The sequence below is a fragment of the Heterodontus francisci genome, chromosome 4, assembly GCF_036365525.1.
Source record: "Heterodontus francisci isolate sHetFra1 chromosome 4, sHetFra1.hap1, whole genome shotgun sequence".
In the NCBI taxonomy this organism is placed as follows: domain Eukaryota; kingdom Metazoa; phylum Chordata; class Chondrichthyes; order Heterodontiformes; family Heterodontidae; genus Heterodontus; species Heterodontus francisci.
Genome location: NC_090374.1, coordinates 4,613,944 through 4,636,132, shown reverse-complemented (window position 1 = coordinate 4,636,132; position 22,189 = coordinate 4,613,944). Strand labels below are relative to the sequence as shown.

Genomic DNA, 22,189 nt, shown 5'->3' with positions numbered 1-22,189 from the left:
GGGAGGGACTGGGATAAATACAGAGTGTGGGGAGGGAGGGACTGGGATAAATACAGAGCGTAGGGAGGGAGGGAGGGACTGGGATAAATACAGAGTGTGGGGAGGGAGGGAGGGACTGGGATAAATACAGAGTGTGGGGAGGGAGGGACTGGGATAAATACAGAGCGTAGGGAGGGAGGGAGGGACTGGGATAAATACAGAGCGTAGGGAGGGAGGGAGGGACTGGGATAAATACAGAGCGTGGGGAGGGAGGGAGGGACTGGGATAAATACAGAGCACGGGGAGGGAGGGAGGGACTGGGATAAATACAGAGCGCGGGAAAGGAGGGAGAGAGTGGGATAAATACAGAGCGTGGGGAGGGAGGGACTGGGATAAATACAGAGCGCAGGGAGGGAGGGAGGGACTGGGATAAATACAGAGTGTGGGGAGGGAGGGACTGGGATAAATACAGAGCGTGGGGAGGGAACGAGGGACTGGGATAAATACAGAGCGTGGGGAGGGAAGGAGGGACTGGGATAAATACAGAGCGTGGGGAGGGAGGGACAGGGATAAATACAGAGCGTAGGGAGGGAGGGATTGGGATAAATACAGAATGTGGGGAGGGAGGGACAGGGATAAATTGAGAGCGTGGGGAGGGAGGGTGGGACTGGGATAAATACAGAGCGTGGGGAGGGATGGACTGGGATAAATACAGAGCATGAGGAGCGAGGGAGGTACAGGGATAAATACAGAGCGGGAAGGGAGGGAGAGAGTGGGATAAATACAGAGCGCGGGAAGGGAGGGAGAGACTGGGATAAATACAGAGCGTGGGGAGGGAGGGAGAGACTGGGATAAATACAGAGCGTGGGGAGGGAGGGAGGGACTGGGATAAATACAGAGCACGGGGAGGGAGGGAGGGACTGGGATAAATACAGAGCGCGGGAAAGGAGGGAGAGAGTGGGATAAATACAGAGTGTGGGGAGGGAGGGACTGGGATAAATACAGAGTGTGGGGAGGGAGGGAGGGACTGAGATAAATACTGAGCGCGGGGAGGGTGGGACTGGGATAAATACAGAGCGTGGGGAGGGAGGGAGGGACTGGGATAAATACAGAATGTGGGGAGGGTGGGACTGGGATAAATACAGAGCGTAGGGAGGGAGGGAGGGACTGGGATAAATACAGAGTGTGGGGAGGGAGGGACTGGGATAAATACAGAGCGTAGGGAGGGAGGGAGGGACTGGGATAAATACAGAGTGTGGGGAGGGAGGGAGGGACTGGGATAAATACAGAGTGTGGGGAGGGAGGGAGGGACTGGGATAAATACAGAGCGTGGGGAGGGAGGGAGGGACTGGGATAAATACAGAGTGTGGGGAGGGAGGGAGGGACTGGGATAAATACAGAATGTGGGGAGGGTGGGACTGGGATAAATACAGAGCGTAGGGAGGGAGGGAGGGACTGGGATAAATACAGAGCGTGGGGAGGGAAGGAGGGACTGGGATAAATACAGAGTGTGGGGAGGGAGGGAGGGACTGGGATAAATACAGAGTGTGGGGAGGGTGGGACTGGGATAAATACAGAGCGTAGGGAGGGAGGGAGGGACTGGGATAAATACAGAGCGTAGGGAGGGAGGGAGGGACTGGGATAAATACAGAGTGTGGGGAGGGAGGGAGGGACTGGGATAAATACAGAGTGTGGGGAGGGTGGGACTGGGATAAATACAGAGTGTGGGGAGGGAGGGAGGGACTGGGATAAATACAGAGTGTGGGGAGGGAGGGAGGGACTGGGATAAATACAGAGTGTGGGGAGGGTGGGACTGGGATAAATACAGAGCGTAGGGAGGGAGGGAGGGACTGGGATAAATACAGAGCGTGGGGAGGGAAGGAGGGACTGGGATAAATACAGAGCGCAGGGAGGGAGGGAGGGACTGGGATAAAAACAGAGCGCAGGGAGGGAGGGAGGGACTGGGATAAATACAGAATGTGGGGAGGGTGGGACTGGGATAAATACAGAGCGTAGGGAGGGAGGGAGGGACTGGGATAAATACAGAGCGCGGGGAGGGAAGGAGGGACTGGGATAAATACAGAGCGCAGGGAGGGAGGGAGGGACTGGGATAAATACAGAGCGCAGGGAGGGAGGGAGGGACTGGGATAAATACAGAATGTGGGGAGGGTGGGACTGGGATAAATACAGAGCGTAGGGAGGGAGGGAGGGACTGGGATAAATACAGAGCGTGGGGAGGGAAGGAGGGACTGGGATAAATACAGAGCGCAGGGAGGGAGGGAGGGACTGGGATAAATACAGAGTGTGGGGAGGGAGGGAGGGACTGGGATAAATACAGAGCGTAGGGAGGGAGGGACTGGGATAAATACAGAGCGTGGGGAGGGAGGGAGGGACTGGGATAAATACAGAGCGTAGGGAGGGAGGGATTGGGATAAATACAGAATGTGGGGAGGGAGGGACAGGGATAAATACTGAGCGCGGGGAGGGAGGGACTGGGATAAATACAGAGCGTGGGGAGGGTGGGACTGGGATAAATACAGAGCGTAGGGAGGGAGGGAGAGACTGGGATAAATACAGAGCGTGGGGAGGGAGGGAGGGACTGGGATAAATACAGAGCACGGGGAGGGATGGACTGGGATAAATACAGAGCGTGGGGAGGGAGGGAGAGACTGGGATAAATACAGAGCGTGGGGAGGGAGGGAGAGACTGGGATAAATACAGAGCGTGGGGAGGGAGGGAGGGACTGGGATAAATACAGAGCACGGGGAGGGATGGACTGGGCTAAATACAGAGCGTGGGGAGGGAGGGAGAGACTGGGATAAATACAGAGCGTGGGGAGGGAGGGAGAGACTGGGATAAATACAGAGCGTGGGGAGGGAGGGAGGGACTGGGATAAATACAGAGCACGGGGAGGGATGGACTGGGATAAATACAGAGCGTGGGGAGGGAGGGAGAGACTGGGATAAATACAGAGCGTGGGGAGGGAGGGAGAGACTGGGATAAATACAGAGCGTGGGGAGGGAGGGAGAGACTGGGATAAATACAGAGCGTGGGGAGGGAGGGAGGGACTGGAATAAATACAGAGCACGGGGAGGGATGGACTGGGATAAATACACAGCGTGGGGAGGGACTGGGATAAGTACAGAGTGCGGGGAGGGAGGGACTGGGATAAGTACAGAGTGTGGGGAGGGACTGGGATAAGTACAGAGCACGGGGAGGGATGGACTGGGATAAATACAGAGTGTGGGGAGGGAGGGTGAGACTGGGATAAATGCAGAGCGTGGGGAGGGAGGGAGAGAGTGGGATAAATACAGAGCGTGGGGAGGGAAGGAGGGACTGGGATAAATACTGAGCGTGGGGAGCGTGGGACTGGGATAAATACAGAGCGTAGGGAGGGAGGGAGGGATTGGGATAAATACAGAGCACGGGGAGGGATGGACTGGGATAAATACAGAGTGTGGGGAGGGAGGGTGAGACTGGGATAAATGCAGAGCGTGGGGAGGGAGGGAGAGAGTGGGATAAATACAGAGCGTGGGGAGGGAGGGAGAGAGTGGGATAAATACAGAGCGCGGGGAGGGAGGGAGAGAGTGGGATAAATACAGAGCACGGGGAGGGATGGACTGGGATAAATACACAGCGTGGGGAGGGACTGGGATAAATACAGAGTGCGGGGAGGGAGGGACTGGGATAAGTACAGAGCACGGGGAGGGGTGGAGGGACTGGGATAAATACGGAGCACGGGGAGGGATGGACTGGGATAAATACAGAGTGTGGGGAGGGAGGGTGAGACTGGGATAAATGCAGAGCGTGGGGAGGGAGGGAGAGCGTGGGATAAATACAGAGCGCGGGGAGGGAGGGACAGGGATAAATACAGAGCGTGGGGAGGGAGGGTGAGACTGGGATAAATGCAGAGCGTGGGGAGGGAGGGAGAGAGTGGGATAAATACAGAGCGCGGGGAGGGAGGGACAGGGATAAATACAGAGCGTGGGGAGGGAAGGAGGGACTGGGATAAATACTGAGCGTGGGGAGCGTGGGACAGGGATAAATACAGAGCGTAGGGAGGGAGGGAGGGATTGGGATAAATACAGAATGTGGGGAGGGAGGGACAGGGATAAATAGAGAGCGTGGGGAGGGAGGGTGGGACTGGGATAAATACATAGCGTGGGAAGGGATGGACTGGGATAAATCCAGAGCATGAGGAGCGAGGGAGGTACAGGGATAAATACAGAGCGGGAAGGGAGGGAGAGAGTGGGATAAATACAGAGCGCGGGAAGGGAGGGAGAGACTGGGATAAATACAGAGCGTGGGGAGGGAGGGAGAGACTGGGATAAATACAGAGCGTGGGGAGGGAGGGAGGGACTGGGATAAATACAGAGCGTGGGGAGGGAGGGAGAGACTGGGATAAATACAGAGCGTGGGGAGGGAGGGAGGGACTGGGATAAATACAGAGCGTGGGGAGGGAGGGAGGGACTGGGATAAATACAGAGCACGGGGAGGGAGGGAGGGACTGGGATAAATACAGAGCGCGGGGAGGGTGGGACTGGGATAAATACAGAGCGTGGGGAGGGAGGGAGGGACTGGGATAAATACAGAATGTGTGGAGGGTGGGACTGGGATAAATACAGAGCGTAGGGAGGGAGGGAGGGACTGGGATAAATACAGAGTGTGGGGAGGGAGGGAGGGACTGGGATAAATACAGAGTGTGGGGAGGGAAGGAGGGACTGGGATAAATACAGAGTGTGGGGAGGGAGGGACTGGGATAAATACAGAGCGTAGGGAGGGAGGGAGGGACTGGGATAAATACAGAGTGTGGGGAGGGAGGGAGGGACTGGGATAAATACAGAGTGTGGGGAGGGAGGGAGGGACTGGGATAAATACAGAGTGTGGGGAGGGAGGGAGGGACTGGGATAAATACAGAGTGTGGGGAGGGAGGGAGGGACTGGGATAAATACAGAGCGTGGGGAGGGAGGGAGGGACTGGGATAAATACAGAGCGTGGGGAGGGAGGGAGGGACTGGGATAAATACAGAGCGTGGGGAGGGAGGGAGGGACTGGGATAAATACAGAGTGTGGGGAGGGAGGGAGGGACTGGGATAAATACAGAGTGTGGGGAGGGAGGGAGGGACTGGGATAAATACAGAGTGTGGGGAGGGAGGGAGGGACTGGGATAAATACAGAGTGTGGGGAGGGAGGGAGGGACTGGGATAAATACAGAGTGTGGGGAGGGAGGGAGGGACTGGGATAAATACAGAGCGTAGGGAGGGAGGGAGGGACTGGGATAAATACAGAGCGTGGGGAGGGAGGGAGGGACTGGGATAAATACAGAGCGTGGGGAGGGAGGGAGGGACTGGGATAAATACAGAGCGTGGGGAGGGAGGGAGGGACTGGGATAAATAGAGAGCGTGGGGAGGGAGGGAGGGACTGGGATAAATACAGAGCGTGGGGAGGGAGGGAGGGACTGGGATAAATACAGAGCGTGGGGAGGGAGGGAGGGACTGGGATAAATACAGAGCGTGGGGAGGGAGGGAGGGACTGGGATAAATACAGAGCGTGGGGAGGGAGGGAGGGACTGGGATAAATACAGAGCGTGGGGAGGGAGGGAGGGACTGGGATAAATACAGAGTGTGGGGAGGGAGGGACTGGGATAAATACAGAGCGTAGGGAGGGAGGGAGGGACTGGGATAAATACAGAGTGTGGGGAGGGAGGGAGGGACTGGGATAAATACAGAGTGTGGGGAGGGAGGGACTGGGATAAATACAGAGCGTAGGGAGGGAGGGAGGGACTGGGATAAATACAGAGCGTAGGGAGGGAGGGAGGGACTGGGATAAATACAGAGCGTGGGGAGGGAGGGAGGGACTGGGATAAATACAGAGTGTGGGGAGGGAGGGAGGGACTGGGATAAATACAGAGTGTGGGGAGGGAGGGAGGGACTGGGATAAATACAGAGTGTGGGGAGGGAGGGAGGGACTGGGATAAATACAGAGTGTGGGGAGGGAGGGACTGGGATAAATACAGAGCGTAGGGAGGGAGGGAGGGACTGGGATAAATACAGAGTGTGGGGAGGGAGGGAGGGACTGGGATAAATACAGAGTGTGGGGAGGGAGGGAGGGACTGGGATAAATACAGAGTGTGGGGAGGGAGGGAGGGACTGGGATAAATACAGAGTGTGGGGAGGGAGGGACTGGGATAAATACAGAGCGTAGGGAGGGAGGGAGGGACTGGGATAAATACAGAGCGTGGGGAGGGAGGGAGGGACTGGGATAAATACAGAGCGTGGGGAGGGAGGGAGGGACTGGGATAAATACAGAGTGTGGGGAGGGAGGGAGGGACTGGGATAAATACAGAGTGTGGGGAGGGAGCGAGGGACTGGGATAAATACAGAGTGTGGGGAGGGAGGGACTGGGATAAATACAGAGTGTGGGGAGGGAGGGACTGGGATAAATACAGAGCGTAGGGAGGGAGGGAGGGACTGGGATAAATACAGAGCGTAGGGAGGGAGGGAGGGACTGGGATAAATACAGAGCGTGGGGAGGGAGGGAGGGACTGGGATAAATACAGAGTGTGGGGAGGGAGGGAGGGACTGGGATAAATACAGAGTGTGGGGAGGGAGGGAGGGACTGGGATAAATACAGAGTGTGGGGAGGGAGGGAGGGACTGGGATAAATACAGAGTGTGGGGAGGGAGGGAGGGACTGGGATAAATACAGAGCGTGGGGAGGGAGGGACTGGGATAAATACAGAGCGTAGGGAGGGAGGGAGGGACTGGGATAAATACAGAGTGTGGGGAGGGAGGGAGGGACTGGGATAAATACAGAGTGTGGGGAGGGAGGGAGGGACTGGGATAAATACAGAGTGTGGGGAGGGAGGGACTGGGATAAATACAGAGCGTAGGGAGGGAGGGAGGGACTGGGATAAATACAGAGCGTAGGGAGGGAGGGAGGGACTGGGATAAATACAGAGCGTGGGGAGGGAGGGAGGGACTGGGATAAATACAGAGTGTGGGGAGGGAGGGAGGGACTGGGATAAATACAGAGTGTGGGGAGGGAGGGAGGGACTGGGATAAATACAGAGTGTGGGGAGGGAGGGAGGGACTGGGATAAATACAGAGTGTGGGGAGGGAGGGAGGGACTGGGATAAATACAGAGTGTGGGGAGGGAGGGACTGGGATAAATACAGAGCGTAGGGAGGGAGGGAGGGACTGGGATAAATACAGAGCGTAGGGAGGGAGGGAGGGACTGGGATAAATACAGAGCGTGGGGAGGGAGGGAGTGACTGGGATAAATACAGAGTGTGGGGAGGGAGGGAGGGACTGGGATAAATACAGAGTGTGGGGAGGGAGGGAGGGACTGGGATAAATACAGAGTGTGGGGAGGGAGGGAGGGACTGGGATAAATACAGAGTGTGGGGAGGGAGGGAGGGACTGGGATAAATACAGAGTGTGGGGAGGGAGGGACTGGGATAAATACAGAGCGTAGGGAGGGAGGGAGGGACTGGGATAAATACAGAGTGTGGGGAGGGAGGGAGGGACTGGGATAAATACAGAGTGTGGGGAGGGAGGGAGGGACTGGGATAAATGCAGAGTGTGGGGAGGGAGGGACTGGGATAAATACAGAGCGTAGGGAGGGAGGGAGGGACTGGGATAAATACAGAGCGTAGGGAGGGAGGGAGGGACTGGGATAAATACAGAGCGTGGGGAGGGAGGGAGGGACTGGGATAAATACAGAGTGTGGGGAGGGAGGGAGGGACTGGGATAAATACAGAGTGTGGGGAGGGAGGGAGGGACTGGGATAAATACAGAGTGTGGGGAGGGAGGGAGGGACTGGGATAAATACAGAGTGTGGGGAGGGAGGGAGGGACTGGGATAAATACAGAGTGTGGGGAGGGAGGGACTGGGATAAATACAGAGCGTAGGGAGGGAGGGAGGGACTGGGATAAATACAGAGCGTGTGGAGGGAGGGAGGGACTGGGATAAATACAGAATGTGGGGAGGGAGGGAGGGACTGGGATAAATACAGAGCACGGGGAGGGAAGGAGGGACTGGGATAAATACAGAATGTGGGGAGGGAGGGAGGGACTGGGATAAATACAGAATGTGGGGAGGGAGGGAGGGACTGGGATAAATACAGAGTGTGGGGAGGGAGGGAGGGACTGGGATAAATGCAGAGTGTGGGGAGGGAGGGACTGGGATAAATACAGAGCGTAGGGAGGGAGGGAGGGACTGGGATAAATACAGAGCGTAGGGAGGGAGTGAGGGACTGGGATAAATACAGAGCGTGGGGAGGGAGGGAGGGACTGGGATAAATACAGAGTGTGGGGAGGGAGGGAGGGACTGGGATAAATACAGAGTGTGGGGAGGGAGGGAGGGACTGGGATAAATACAGAGTGTGGGGAGGGAGGGAGGGACTGGGATAAATACAGAGTGTGGGGAGGGAGGGACTGGGATAAATACAGAGCGTAGGGAGGGAGGGAGGGACTGGGATAAATACAGAGCGTGTGGAGGGAGGGAGGGACTGGGATAAATACAGAGCGTGTGGAGGGAGGGAGGGACTGGGATAAATACAGAATGTGGGGAGGGTGGGACTGGGATAAATACAGAGCTTGGGGAGGGAAGGAGGGACTGCGATAAATACAGAGTGTGGGGAGGGAGGGACTGGGATAAATACAGAGCTTGGGGAGGGAGGGAGGGACTGGGATAAATACAGAGCGTGTGGAGGGAGGGAGGGACTGGGATAAATACAGAGCTTGGGGAGGGAGGGAGGGACTGGGATAAATACAGAGCGTGTGGAGGGAGGGAGGGACTGGGATAAATACAGAATGTGGGGAGGGAGGGAGGGACTGGGATAAATACAGAATGTGGGGAGGGAGGGAGGGACTGGGATAAATACAGAGCGTGTGGAGGGAGGGAGGGACTGGGATAAATACAGAGCACGGGGAGGGAAGGAGGGACTGGGATAAATACAGAGCGTGTGGAGGGAGGGAGGGACTGGGATAAATACAGAATGTGGGGAGGGTGGGACTGGGATAAATACAGAGCTTGGGGAGGGAAGGAGGGACTGGGATAAACACAGAGTGTGGGGAGGGAGGGACTGGGATAAATACAGAGTGTGGGGAGGGAGGGAGGGACTGGGATAAATACAGAGTGTGGGGAGGGAGGGAGGGACTGGGATAAATACAGAGTGTGGGGATGGAGGGAGGGACTGGGATAAATACAGAGCGTAGGGAGGGAGGGATTGGGATAAATACAGAATGTGGGGAGGGAGGGAGGGACTGGGATAAATACAGAGCGTAGGGAGGGAGGGATTGGGATAAATACAGAATGTGGGGAGGGAGGGACAGGGATAAATACAGAGCGTAGGGAGGGAGGGATTGGGATAAATACAGAATGTGGGGAGGGAGGGACAGGGATAAATACAGAATGTGGGGAGGGAGGGATTGGGATAAATACAGAATGTGGGGAGGGAGGGACAGGGATAAATAGAGAGCGTGGGGAGGGTTTGAGGGACTGGGATAAATCACAGAGCATGGGGAGGGGTGGAGGGTCTGGGATAAATACAGAGCGGGAAGGGAGGGAGAGAGTGGGATAAATACAGAGCGCGGGAAGGGAGGGAGAGTGTGGGATAAATATAGAGTGTGGGGAGGGAGAGACTGGGATAAATACAGAGTGTGGGGAGGGAGGGACTGGGATAAATACAGAGTCCGGGGAGGGGTGGAGGGACTGGGATAAATACAGAGCGTGGGGAGGGAGAGACTGGGATAAATACAGAATGTGGGGAGGGAGAGACTGGGATAAATACAGAGTGTGGGGAGGGTGGGACTGGGATAAATACTGAGCGCGGGGAGGGAGGAACTGGGATAAATACAGAATGTGGGGAGGGAGGGACAGGGATAAATAGAGAGCGTGGGGAGGGATTGAGGGACTGGGATAAATCACAGAGCATGGGGAGGGGTGGAGGGTCTGGGATAAATACAGAGCACGGGGAGGGATGGACTGGGATAAATACAGAGCGTGGGGAGGGATGGACTGGGATAAATACAGAGCATGAGGAGCGAGGGAGGTACAGGGATCAATACAGAGCGGGAAGGGAGGGAGAGAGTGGGATAAATACAGAGCGCGGGAAGGGAGGGAAAGAGTGGGATAAATACAGAGCGCGGGAAGGGAGGGAGAGAGTGGGATAAATATAGAGTGTGGGGAGGGAGAGACTGGGATAAATACAGAGTGTGGGGAGGGAGGGAGGGACGGACTGGGATAAATACAGAGAGTGGGCAGGGAGGGAGGGACGGACTGGGATAAATACAGAGCGTGGGGAGGGAAGGAGGGACTGGGATAAATACAGAGTGTGGGAGGGAGGTAGGGACTGGGATAAATACAGAGCGTGGGGAGGGGTGGAGGGACAGGGATAAATACAGAGCGCGGGGAGGGAGGGAGGGACTGGGATAAATACAGAGCGTGGGGAGGGGTGGAGGGACAGGGATAAATACAGAGCGTGGGGAGGGAGGGAGAGACTGGGATAAATACAGAGCGTGGGAGGGAGGTAGGGACTGGGATAAATACAGAGCGTGGGGAGGGGTGGAGGGACAGGGATAAATACAGAGCGCGGGGAGGGAGGGAGGGACTGGGATAAATACAGAGCGTGGGGAGGGGTGGAGGGACAGGGATAAATACAGAGCGCGGGGAGGGAGGGATGGACTGGGATAAATACAGAGCGTGGGGAGGGAGGGAGGGACGGACTGGGATAAATACAGAGAGTGGGCAGGGAGGGAGGGACGGACTGGGATAAATACAGAGCGTGGGGAGGGAAGGAGGGACTGGGATAAATACAGAGTGTGGGGAGGGAGAGACTGGGATAAATACAGAGCGTGGGAGGGAGGTAGGGACTGGGATAAATACAGAGCGTGGGGAGGGGTGGAGGGACAGGGATAAATACAGAGCGCGGGGAGGGAGGGAGGGACTGGGATAAATACGAGCGCGGGAGGGTGGGATTGGGATAAATACAGAGCCCGGGGAGGGGTGGAGGGACTGGGATAAATACAGAGCGCGGGAGGGTTGGACTGGGATAAATCCAGAGCCCGGGGAGGGGTGGAGGGACTGGGATAAATACAGAGCGCGCGGCGGGGTGGAGGAACTGTGATAAATCCAGAGCGCGGGGAGGGGTGGAGAGTCAGGGATAAATACAGAGTGTGGGGAGGGAGGGAGGGACTGGGATAAATACAGAGTCCGGGGAGGGATGGACTGGGATAATTACAGAGCGCGGGGAGGGAGGGAGAGACTGGGATAAATACAGAGCGTGGGGAGGGAGGAAGGGACTGGGATAAATACAGAGTGCGGGGAGGGAGGGACTGGGATAAATACAGAGTCCGGGGAGGGATGGACTGGGATAATTACAGAGCGCGGGGAGGGAGGGAGAGACTGGGATAAATACAGAGCGTGGGGAGGGATGGACTGGGATAAATACAGAGTGCGGGGAGGGAGGGACTGGGATAAATACAGAGTCCGGGGAGGGATGGACTGGGATAATTACAGAGCGCGGGTAATGGGTGGAGGGACTGGGATAAATACAGAGCGTGGGGAGGGGGGGAGGGACTGGGATAAATACAGAGCGTGGGGAGGGAGGAAGGGACTGGGATAAATACAGAGTCCGGGGAGGGATGGACTGGGATAATTACAGAGCGCGGGGAGGGAGGGAGAGACTGGGATAAATACAGAGTGCGGGGAGGGATGGACTGGGATAAATACAGAGCGCGGGTAATGGGTGGAGGGACTGGGATAAATACAGAGCGTGGGGAGGGAGGAAGGGACTGGGATAAATACAGAGTGCGGGGAGGGAGGGACTGGGATAAATACAGAGTCCGGGGAGGGATGGACTGGGATAATTACAGAGCGCGGGGAGGGAGGGAGAGACTGGGATAAATACAGAGTGCGGGGAGGGATGGACTGGGATAAATACAGAGCGCGGGTAATGGGTGGAGGGACTGGGATAAATACAGAGCGTGGGGAGTGGGGGAGGGACTGGGATAAATACAGAGCGTGGGGAGGGAGGGAGGGACTGGGATAAATACAGAGCGTGGGGAGGGAGGGAGGGACTGGGATAAATACAGAGCGCGGGTGGGTGGGACTGGGATAAATACAGAGTCCGGGGAGGGATGGACTGGGATAATTACAGAGCGCGGGGAGGGAGGGAGAGACTGGGATAAATACAGAGCGTGGGGAGGGAGGAAGGGACTGGGATAATTACAGAGCGCGGGGAGGGAGGGAGAGACTGGGATAAATACAGAGCGTGGGGAGGGGGGGAGGGACTGGGATAAATACAGAGCGTGGGGAGGGAGGGAGGGACTGGGATAAATACAGAGCGTGTGGAGGGAGGGAGGGACTGGGATAAACACAGAGCGCGGGGAGGGAGGGAGGGACTGGGATAAATACAGAGCGTGTGGAGGGAGGGAGGGACTGGGATAAACACAGAGCGCGGGGAGGGAGGGAGGGACTGGGATAAATACAGTGCGTGGGGAGGGAGGGAGGGACTGGGATAAATACAGAGCGCGGGGAGGGAGGGAGGGACTGGGATAAATACGAGCGCGGGAGGGTGGGATTGGGATAAATACAGAGCCCGGGGAGGGGTGGAGGGACTGGGATAAATACAGAGCGCGGGAGGGTTGGACTGGGATAAATCCAGAGCCCGGGGAGGGGTGGAGGGACTGGGATAAATACAGAGCGCGCGGCGGGGTGGAGGAACTGTGATAAATCCAGAGCACGGGGAGGGGTGGAGAGTCAGGGATAAATACAGAGTGTGGGGAGGGAGGGAGGGACTGGGATAAATACAGAGTCCGGGGAGGGATGGACTGGGATAATTACAGAGCGCGGGGAGGGAGGGAGAGACTGGGATAAATACAGAGCGTGGGGAGGGAGGAAGGGACTGGGATAAATACAGAGTGCGGGGAGGGAGGGACTGGGATAAATACAGAGTCCGGGGAGGGATGGACTGGGATAATTACAGAGCGCGGGGAGGGAGGGAGAGACTGGGATAAATACAGAGCGTGGGGAGGGATGGACTGGGATAAATACAGAGTGCGGGGAGGGAGGGACTGGGATAAATACAGAGTCCGGGGAGGGATGGACTGGGATAATTACAGAGCGCGGGGAGGGAGGGAGAGACTGGGATAAATACAGAGTGCGGGGAGGGATGGACTGGGATAAATACAGAGCGCGGGTAATGGGTGGAGGGACTGGGATAAATACAGAGCGTGGGGAGGGGGGGAGGGACTGGGATAAATACAGAGCGTGGGGAGGGAGGAAGGGACTGGGATAAATACAGAGTCCGGGGAGGGATGGACTGGGATAATTACAGAGCGCGGGGAGGGAGGGAGAGACTGGGATAAATACAGAGTGCGGGGAGGGATGGACTGGGATAAATACAGAGCGCGGGTAATGGGTGGAGGGACTGGGATAAATACAGAGCGTGGGGAGGGAGGAAGGGACTGGGATAAATACAGAGTGCGGGGAGGGAGGGACTGGGATAAATACAGAGTCCGGGGAGGGATGGACTGGGATAATTACAGAGCGCGGGGAGGGAGGGAGAGACTGGGATAAATACAGAGTGCGGGGAGGGATGGACTGGGATAAATACAGAGCGCGGGTAATGGGTGGAGGGACTGGGATAAATACAGAGCGTGGGGAGGGGGGGAGGGACTGGGATAAATACAGAGCGTGGGGAGGGAGGGAGGGACTGGGATAAATACAGAGCGCAGGGAGGGAGGGAGGGACTGGGATAAATACAGAGCGTGGGGAGGGAGGGAGGGACTGGGATAAATACAGAGCGTGGGTGGGTGGGACTGGGATAAATACAGAGTCCGGGGAGGGATGGACTGGGATAATTACAGAGCGCGGGGAGGGAGGGAGAGACTGGGATAAATACAGAGCGTGGGGAGGGAGGAAGGGACTGGGATAATTACAGAGCGCGGGGAGGGAGGGAGAGACTGGGATAAATACAGAGCGTGGGGAGGGGGGGAGGGACTGGGATAAATACAGAGCGTGGGGAGGGAGGGAGGGACTGGGATAAATACAGAGCGTGTGGAGGGAGGGAGGGACTGGGATAAACACAGAGCGCGGGGAGGGAGGGAGGGACTGGGATAAATACAGAGCGTGTGGAGGGAGGGAGGGACTGGGATAAACACAGAGCGCGGGGAGGGAGGGAGGGACTGGGATAAATACAGAGCGTGTGGAGGGAGGGAGGGACTGGGATAAATACAGAGCGTGGGGAGGGAGGGAGGGACTGGGATAAATACAGAGCGTGGGGAGGGAGGGAGGGACTGGGATAAATACAGAGCGTGTGGAGGGAGGGAGGGACTGGGATAAACACAGAGCGCGGGGAGGGAGGGAGGGACTGGGATAAACACAGAGCGTGGGGAGGGAGGGAGGGACTGGGATAAATACAGAGCGTGTGGAGGGAGGGAGGGACTGGGATAAATACAGAGCGTGGGGAGGGAGGGAGGGACTGGGATAAATACAGAGCGTGGGGAGGGAGGGAGGGACTGGGATAAACACAGAGCGTGGGGAGGGAGGGAGGGACTGGGATAAATACAGAGCGTGTGGAGGGAGGGAGGGACTGGGATAAATACAGAGCGTGGGGAGGGAGGGAGGGACTGGGATAAATACAGAGCGTGGGGAGGGAGGGAGGGACTGGGATAAACACAGAGCGTGGGGAGGGAGGGAGGGACTGGGATAAATACAGAGCGTGTGGAGGGAGGGAGGGACTGGGATAAATACAGAGCGTGGGGAGGGAGGGAGGGACTGGGATAAACACAGAGCGTGGGGAGGGAGGGAGGGACTGGGATAAATACAGAGCGTGTGGAGGGAGGGAGGGACTGGGATAAACACAGAGCGTGGGGAGGGAGGGAGGGACTGGGATAAATACAGAGCGTGGGGAGGGAGGGAGGGACTGGGATAAACACAGAGCGTGGGGAGGGAGGGAGGGACTGGGATAAATACAGAGCGTGTGGAGGGAGGGAGGGACTGGGATAAATACAGAGCGTGGGGAGGGAGGGAGGGACTGGGATAAACACAGAGCGTGGGGAGGGAGGGAGGGACTGGGATAAATACAGAGCGTGTGGAGGGAGGGAGGGACTGGGATAAATACAGAGCGTGGGGAGGGAGGGAGGGACTGGGATAAATACAGAGCACGGGGAGGGAGGGAGGGACTGGGATCAATACAGAGTGCGCGGGGAGGGAGGGAGGGACTGGGATAAACACAGAGTGTGGGGAGGGAGGGAGGGACTGGGATAAACACAGAGTGTGGGGAGGGAGGGAGGGACTGGGATAAATACAGAGCGCGGGTGGGTGGGACTGGGATAAATACAGAGCGCGGGTGGGTGGGACTGGGATAAATACAGAGCGCGGGTAATGGGTGGAGGGACTGGGATAAATACAGAGCGTGGGGAGGGGGGGAGGGACTGGGATAAATACAGAGCGTGTGGAGGGAGGGAGGGACTGGGATAAATACAGAGCGTGGGGAGGGATGGAGGGACTGGGATAAATACAGAGCGTGGGGAGGGAGGGAGGTACTGGGATAAATACAGAGCACGGGGAGGGAGGGAGGGACTGGGATCAATACAGAGTGCGCGGGGAGAGAGGGAGGGACTGGGATAAATACAGAGTGTGGAGGGTGGGACTGGGATAAATACAGAGCCCGGGGAGGGAGGGAGGGACTGGGATAAATACAGAGCCCGGGGAGGGAGGGAGGGACTGGGATAAATACAGAGCCCGGGGAGGGAGGGAGGGACTGGGATAAATACAGAGCCCGGGGAGGGAGGGAGGGACTGGGATAAATACAGAGCATGGGGAGGGAGGAAGGGACTGGGATAAATACAGAGTGCGGGGAGGGACTGGGATAAATACAGAGCGCGGGTAATGGGTGGAGGGACTGGGATAAATACAGAGTGCGGGGAGGGACTGGGATAAATACAGAGTGCGGGGAGGGACTGGGATAAATACAGAGCGCGGGTAATGGGTGGAGGGACTGGGATAAATACAGAGTGCGGGGAGGGACTGGGATAAATACAGAGTGCGGGGAGGGACTGGGATAAATACAGAGTGCGGGGAGGGAGGGAGGGACTGGGATAAATACAGAGTGTGGGGAGGGACTGGGATAAATACAGAGCGCGGGAGGGAGGGACTGGGATGAATATATAATGGGGATAAGGGATAGAGAAGGTGCTACCAATGGGCAGGTGCCAGCTGTTTTGTAGCAAGGCCAATGATCAAGATTTATTTTCCCTTTTCCAGCAGTCAGTTCAGGCTCTGAAACTGAGAGCCTCAGCACGCCCAGTCTGCACCAGGAAAGCTCAACCCATGAACAGGAGCAGCGACTGCCTCGGTGAGTGAATCCATCCAGATCCTGGCCCCATTGATTGAACTACCCTGACCCTTGGCCCCACTGAGTGAAACCACTGTGACCCCTGGCCTGGTGACTGAACCCACAGTGATCTCTGACCTTGTGAGTGAACCCAGGGTGACCCTGGGCCCCAGTGACTCAATTCACAGTGATCTTTGGCTCTGGTAATGAATCCACTGTGACCATGAATAAACCCCAGCCACGCTCACCCTGGTGAATAAACACTAATGCACACGCACCCTGGTGAATGAACACTAGTGCACACTCACCCTGGTGAATGAACACTACTGCACAGTCACCCTGGTGAATGAACACGAGTGTACAGTCACCCAGGGGAATGAACACCAGTGCACAGTCACCCTGGTGAATCCACGCCACTGTCCCAATGAATACACCCCAACCACAGTCACCCTGGTGAATGAACACTAGTGCACACTCACCCTGGTGAATGAACACTAGTGCACACTCACCCTGGTGAATGAACACTAATGCACAGTCACCCTGGGGAATGAACACTAATGCACAGTCACCCAGGGCAATGAACACCAGTGCGCAGTCACGCTGGGGAATGAACACGAATGCACAGTCACCCACGGCAATAAACACTAGTGCACAGTCACCCATGGGAATGAACACCAGTGCACAGTCACCCTGGTGAATCCACGCCACTGTCCCAATGAATACACCCCAACCACAGTCACCCTGGGGAATGAACACTAATGCACAGTCATCCAGGGCAATGAACACCAGTGCACAGTCACCCTGGTGAATCCACGCCACTGTCCCAATGAATACACCCCAACCACAGTCACCCTGGGGAATGAACACCAGTACACACTCACCCTGGTGAATGAACACTAATGCACAGTCACCCTGGTGAATGAACACCAGTGCGCAGTCATGCTGGGGAATGAACACTAATGCAGTCACCCTGGGGAATGAACACCAGTGCACAGTCACCCTGGGGAATGAACACAAATGCACAGTCACCCTGGTGAATGAACACCAGTGCACAGTCACCCTGGGGAATGAACACTAGTGCAGTCACGCTGGGGAATGAACACTAATGCACAGTCACCCATGGGAATGAACACCAGTGCACAGTCACCCAGGTGAATGAACACCAGTGCGCAGTCACGCTGGGGAATGAACACTAATGCAGTCACCCTGGGGAATGAACACCAGTGCACAGTCACCCTGGGGAATGAACACAAATGCACAGTCACCCTGGTGAATGAACACCAGTGCACAGTCACGCTGGGGAATGAACACTAATGCAGTCACCCTGGGGAATGAACACCAGTGCACAGTCACCCTGGGGAATGAACACAAATGCACAGTCACCCTGGTGAATGAACACCAGTGCACAGTCACCCTGGGGAATGAACACTAGTGCAGTCACGCTGGGGAATGAACACTAATGCACAGTCACCCATGGGAATGAACACCAGTGCACAGTCACCCAGGGGAATGAACACTAATGCACAGTCACCCTGGTGAATGAACACCAGTGCACAGTCACCCTGGGGAATGAACACCAGTGCACAGTCACCCAGGTGAATGAACACCAGTGCACAGTCACCCTGGTGAATGAACACCAGTGCACAGTCACCCTGGGGAATGAACACCAGTGCACAGTCACCCAGGTGAATGAACACCAGTGCACAGTCACCCTGGTGAATGAACACCAGTGCACAGTCACCCAGGGGAATGAACACAAATGCACAGTCACCCATGGGAATGAACACCAGTGCACAGTCACCCAGGGGAATGAACACCAGCGCACAGTCACCCAGGGGAATGAACACTAATGCACAGTCACCCATGGGAATGAACACCAGTGCACAGTCACCCTGGGGAATGAACACAAATGCACAGTCACCCATGGGAATGAACACCAGTGCACAGTCACCCTGGGGAATGAACACCAGCGCACAGTCACCCTGGGGAATGAACACTAATGCACAGTCACCCTGGGGAATGAACACCAGTGCACAGTCACCCTGGGGAATGAACACCAGTGCACAGTCACCCTGGGGAATGAACACTAATGCACATTCACCTTGGTGAATGAATACTAGTGTACAGTCACCCTGGGGAATGAACACTAATGCACATTCACCTTGGTGAATGAACACCAGTGCACAGTCACCCTGGGGAATGAACACTAATGCACATTCACCTTGGTGAATGAACACCAGTGCACAGTCACCCTGGGGAATGAACACCAGCGCACAGTCACCCTGGGGAATGAACACTAATGCACAGTCACCCTGGGGAATGAACACCAGTGCACAGTCACCCTGGGGAATGAACACTAATGCACATTCACCTTGGTGAATGAATACTAGTGTACAGTCACCCAGGGGAGTGAACACTAATGCACAGTCACCCAGGGGAATGAACACCAGTGCACAGTCACCCTGGTGAATGAACAACAGTGCACAGTCACCCAGGGGAATGAACACTCGTGCACAGTCACCCTGGTGAATGAACACTAATGCACAGTCACCCTGGTGAATCCACGCCACTGTCCCAATGAATACACCCCAACCACAGTCACCCTGGTGAATGAACACTAGTGCACAGTCACCCTGGTGAATGAACACCAGGGCACAGTCACCCTGGGGAATGAACACTAATGCACAGTCACCCTGGTGAATGAACACCAATGCACAGTCACCCTGGGGAATGAACACTAATGCACAGTCACCCAGGGCAATGAACACCAGTGCACAGTCACCCAGGGGAATGAACACTAATGCACAGTCACCCAGGGGAATGAACACTCGTGCACAGTCACCCTGGTGAATGAACACTAATGCACATTCACCTTGGTGAATGATCACTAGTGTACAGTCACCCAGGGGAATGAACACCAGTGCACAGTCACCCTGGGGAATGAACACTAATGCACAGTCACCCTGGGGAATGAACACCAGCGCACAGTCACCCTGGGGAATGAACACTAATGCACAGTCACCCTGGGGAATGAACACCAGTGCACAGTCACCCTGGGGAATGAACACTAATGCACAGTCACCCTGGGGAATGAACACCAGCGCACAGTCACCCTGGGGAATGAACACTAATGCACATTCACCTTGGTGAATGAACACTAGTGTACAGTCACCCAGGGGAATGAACACCAGTGCACAGTCACCCTGGGGAATGAACACGAATGCACAGTCACCCAGGGGAATGAACACCAGTGCACAGTCACCCTGGTGAATGAACACCAGTGCACAGTCACCCTGGGGAATGAACACTAATGCACAGTCACCCAGGGGAATGAACACCAGTGCGCAGTCACCCAGGGCAATGAACACCTGTGCACAGTCACCCAGGGGAATGAACACCAGTGCGCAGTCACCCAGGGCAATGAACACCAGTGCACAGTCACCCTGGGGAATGAACACTAATGCACAGTCACCCAGGGGAATGAACACCAGTGCACAGTCACCCTGGTGAATGAATACTAGTGTACAGTCACCCTGGTGAATGAACAGCAGTGCACAGTCACCCTGGGGAATGAACACCAGTGCACAGTCACCCTGGGGAATGAACACTAATGCACAGTCACCCTGGGGAATGAACACCAGCGCACAGTCACCCTGGGGAATGAACACTAATGCACAGTCACCCTGGGGAATGAACACCAGTGCACAGTCACCCTGGGGAATGAACACTAATGCACAGTCACCCTGGGGAATGAACACCAGCGCACAGTCACCCTGGGGAATGAACACTAATGCACATTCACCTTGGTGAATGAACACTAGTGTACAGTCACCCAGGGGAATGAACACCAGTGCACAGTCACCCTGGGGAATGAACACGAATGCACAGTCACCCAGGGGAATGAACACCAGTGCACAGTCACCCAGGGCAATGAACACCAGTGCACAGTCATCCTGGTGAATGAACACCAGTGCACAGTCACCCAGGGGAATGAACACAAATGCACAGTCACCCTGGGGAATGCACACCAGTGCACAGTCACCCTGGGGAATGAACACTAATGCACAGTCATCTAGGGGAATGAACACCAGTGCGCAGTCACCCAGGGCAATGAACACCTGTGCACAGTCACCCAGGGGAATGAACACCAGTGCGCAGTCACCCAGGGCAATGAACACCAGTGCACAGTCACCCTGGGGAATGAACACTAATGCACAGTCACCCAGGGGAATGAACACCAGTGCACAGTCACCCTGGTGAATGAATACTAGTGTACAGTCACCCTGGTGAATGAACACTAGTGTACAGTCACCCAGGGGAATGAACCCCAGTGCACAGTCACCCTGGTGAATGAATACTAGTGTACAGTCACCCTGGTGAATGAACACTAGTGTACAGTCACCCAGGGCAATGAACACCAGTGCACAGTCACCCTGGGGAATGAACACTAATGCACAGTCACCCTGGGAAATGCACACCAGTGCACAGTCACCCTGGGGAATGAACACCAGTGCGCAGTCACCCTGGGGAATGAACACCAGTGCACAGTCACCCTGGTGAATGAACACTAGTGCACAGTCACCCTGGGGAATGAACACCAGTGCACAGTCACCCTGGGGAATGAACACTAATGCACAGTCACCCAGGGGAATGAACACCAGTGCGCAGTCACCCAAGGCAATGAACACCAGTGCACAGTCACCCAGGGGAATGAACACCAGTGCACAGTAACCCTGGGGAATGAATACTAGTGCACAGACACCCTGGGGAATGAACACTAATGCACAGTCACCCTGGTGAATGAACACTAGTGTACAGTCACCCAGGGGAATGAACACCAGTGCACAGTCACCCAGGGCAATGAACAGCAGTGCACAGTCACCCTGGGGAATGAACACTAATGCACAGTCACCCATGGGAATGAACACCAGTGCACAGTCACCCAGGGCAATGAACACCAGTGCACAGTCACCCTGGTGAATGAACAACAGTGCACAGTCACCCAGGGGAATGAACACTAATGCACAGTCACCCAGGGGAATGAACACTCGTGCACAGTCACCCTGGTGAATGAACACTAATGCACAGTCACCCTGGTGAATCCACGCCACTGTCCCAATGAATACACCCCAACCACAGTCACCCTGGTGAATGAACACTAGTGCACACTCACCCTGGTGAATGAACACGAGTGCACAGACACCCTGGTGAATGAACACCAGTGCACAGTCACCCTGGGGAATGAACACTAGTGCACAGTCACCCTGGTGAATGAACACCAGTGCACAGTCACCCTGGGGAATGAACACTAGTGCACACTCACCCTGGTGAATGAACACTAGTGCACAGTCACCCTGGTGAATGAACACCAGTGCACACTCACCCTGGGGAATGAACACGAATGCACTGTCACCCTGGTGAATGAACACCAGTGCACAGTCACCCTGGGGAATGAACACTAATGCACAGTCACCCAGGGCAATGAACACCAGTGCGCAGTCACGCTGGGGAATGAACACGAATGCACAGTCACCCTGGGGAATGAACACTAATGCACAGTCACCCAGGGCAATGAACACCAGTGCGCAGTCACGCTGGGGAATGAACACCAGTGCACAGTCACCCTGGTGAATCCACGCCACTGTCCCAATGAAGACACCCCAACCACAGTCACCCTGGGGAATGAACACGAATGCACAGTCACCCTGGTGAATGAACACCAGTGCGCAGTCACGCTGGGGAATGAACACTAATGCACAGTCACCCTGGGGAATGAACACCAGTGCACAGTCACCCTGGGGAATGAACACCAGTGCGCAGTCACGCTGGGGAATGAACACTAATGCACAGTCACCCTGGGGAATGAAC

The 22,189-nt window shown here is 56.0% G+C and overlaps 1 protein-coding gene across 3 annotated transcripts in view; it reads left to right on the top strand.

The window, feature by feature from the left end:
• spef2 (sperm flagellar 2) overlaps nt 1-22,189 on the top strand; it is an 849,051-nt gene that overhangs the window by 504,658 nt on the left and 322,204 nt on the right. For 2 of the 3 annotated variants that reach the window (XM_068029096.1, XM_068029095.1), the window contains one exon: nt 16,252-16,342. In XM_068029096.1, the coding sequence (XP_067885197.1) occupies nt 16,252-16,342 (91 nt within the window). The remainder of the gene's footprint in view (nt 1-16,251; nt 16,343-22,189) is intronic. The other variant, XM_068029094.1, reaches the window with a different exon arrangement.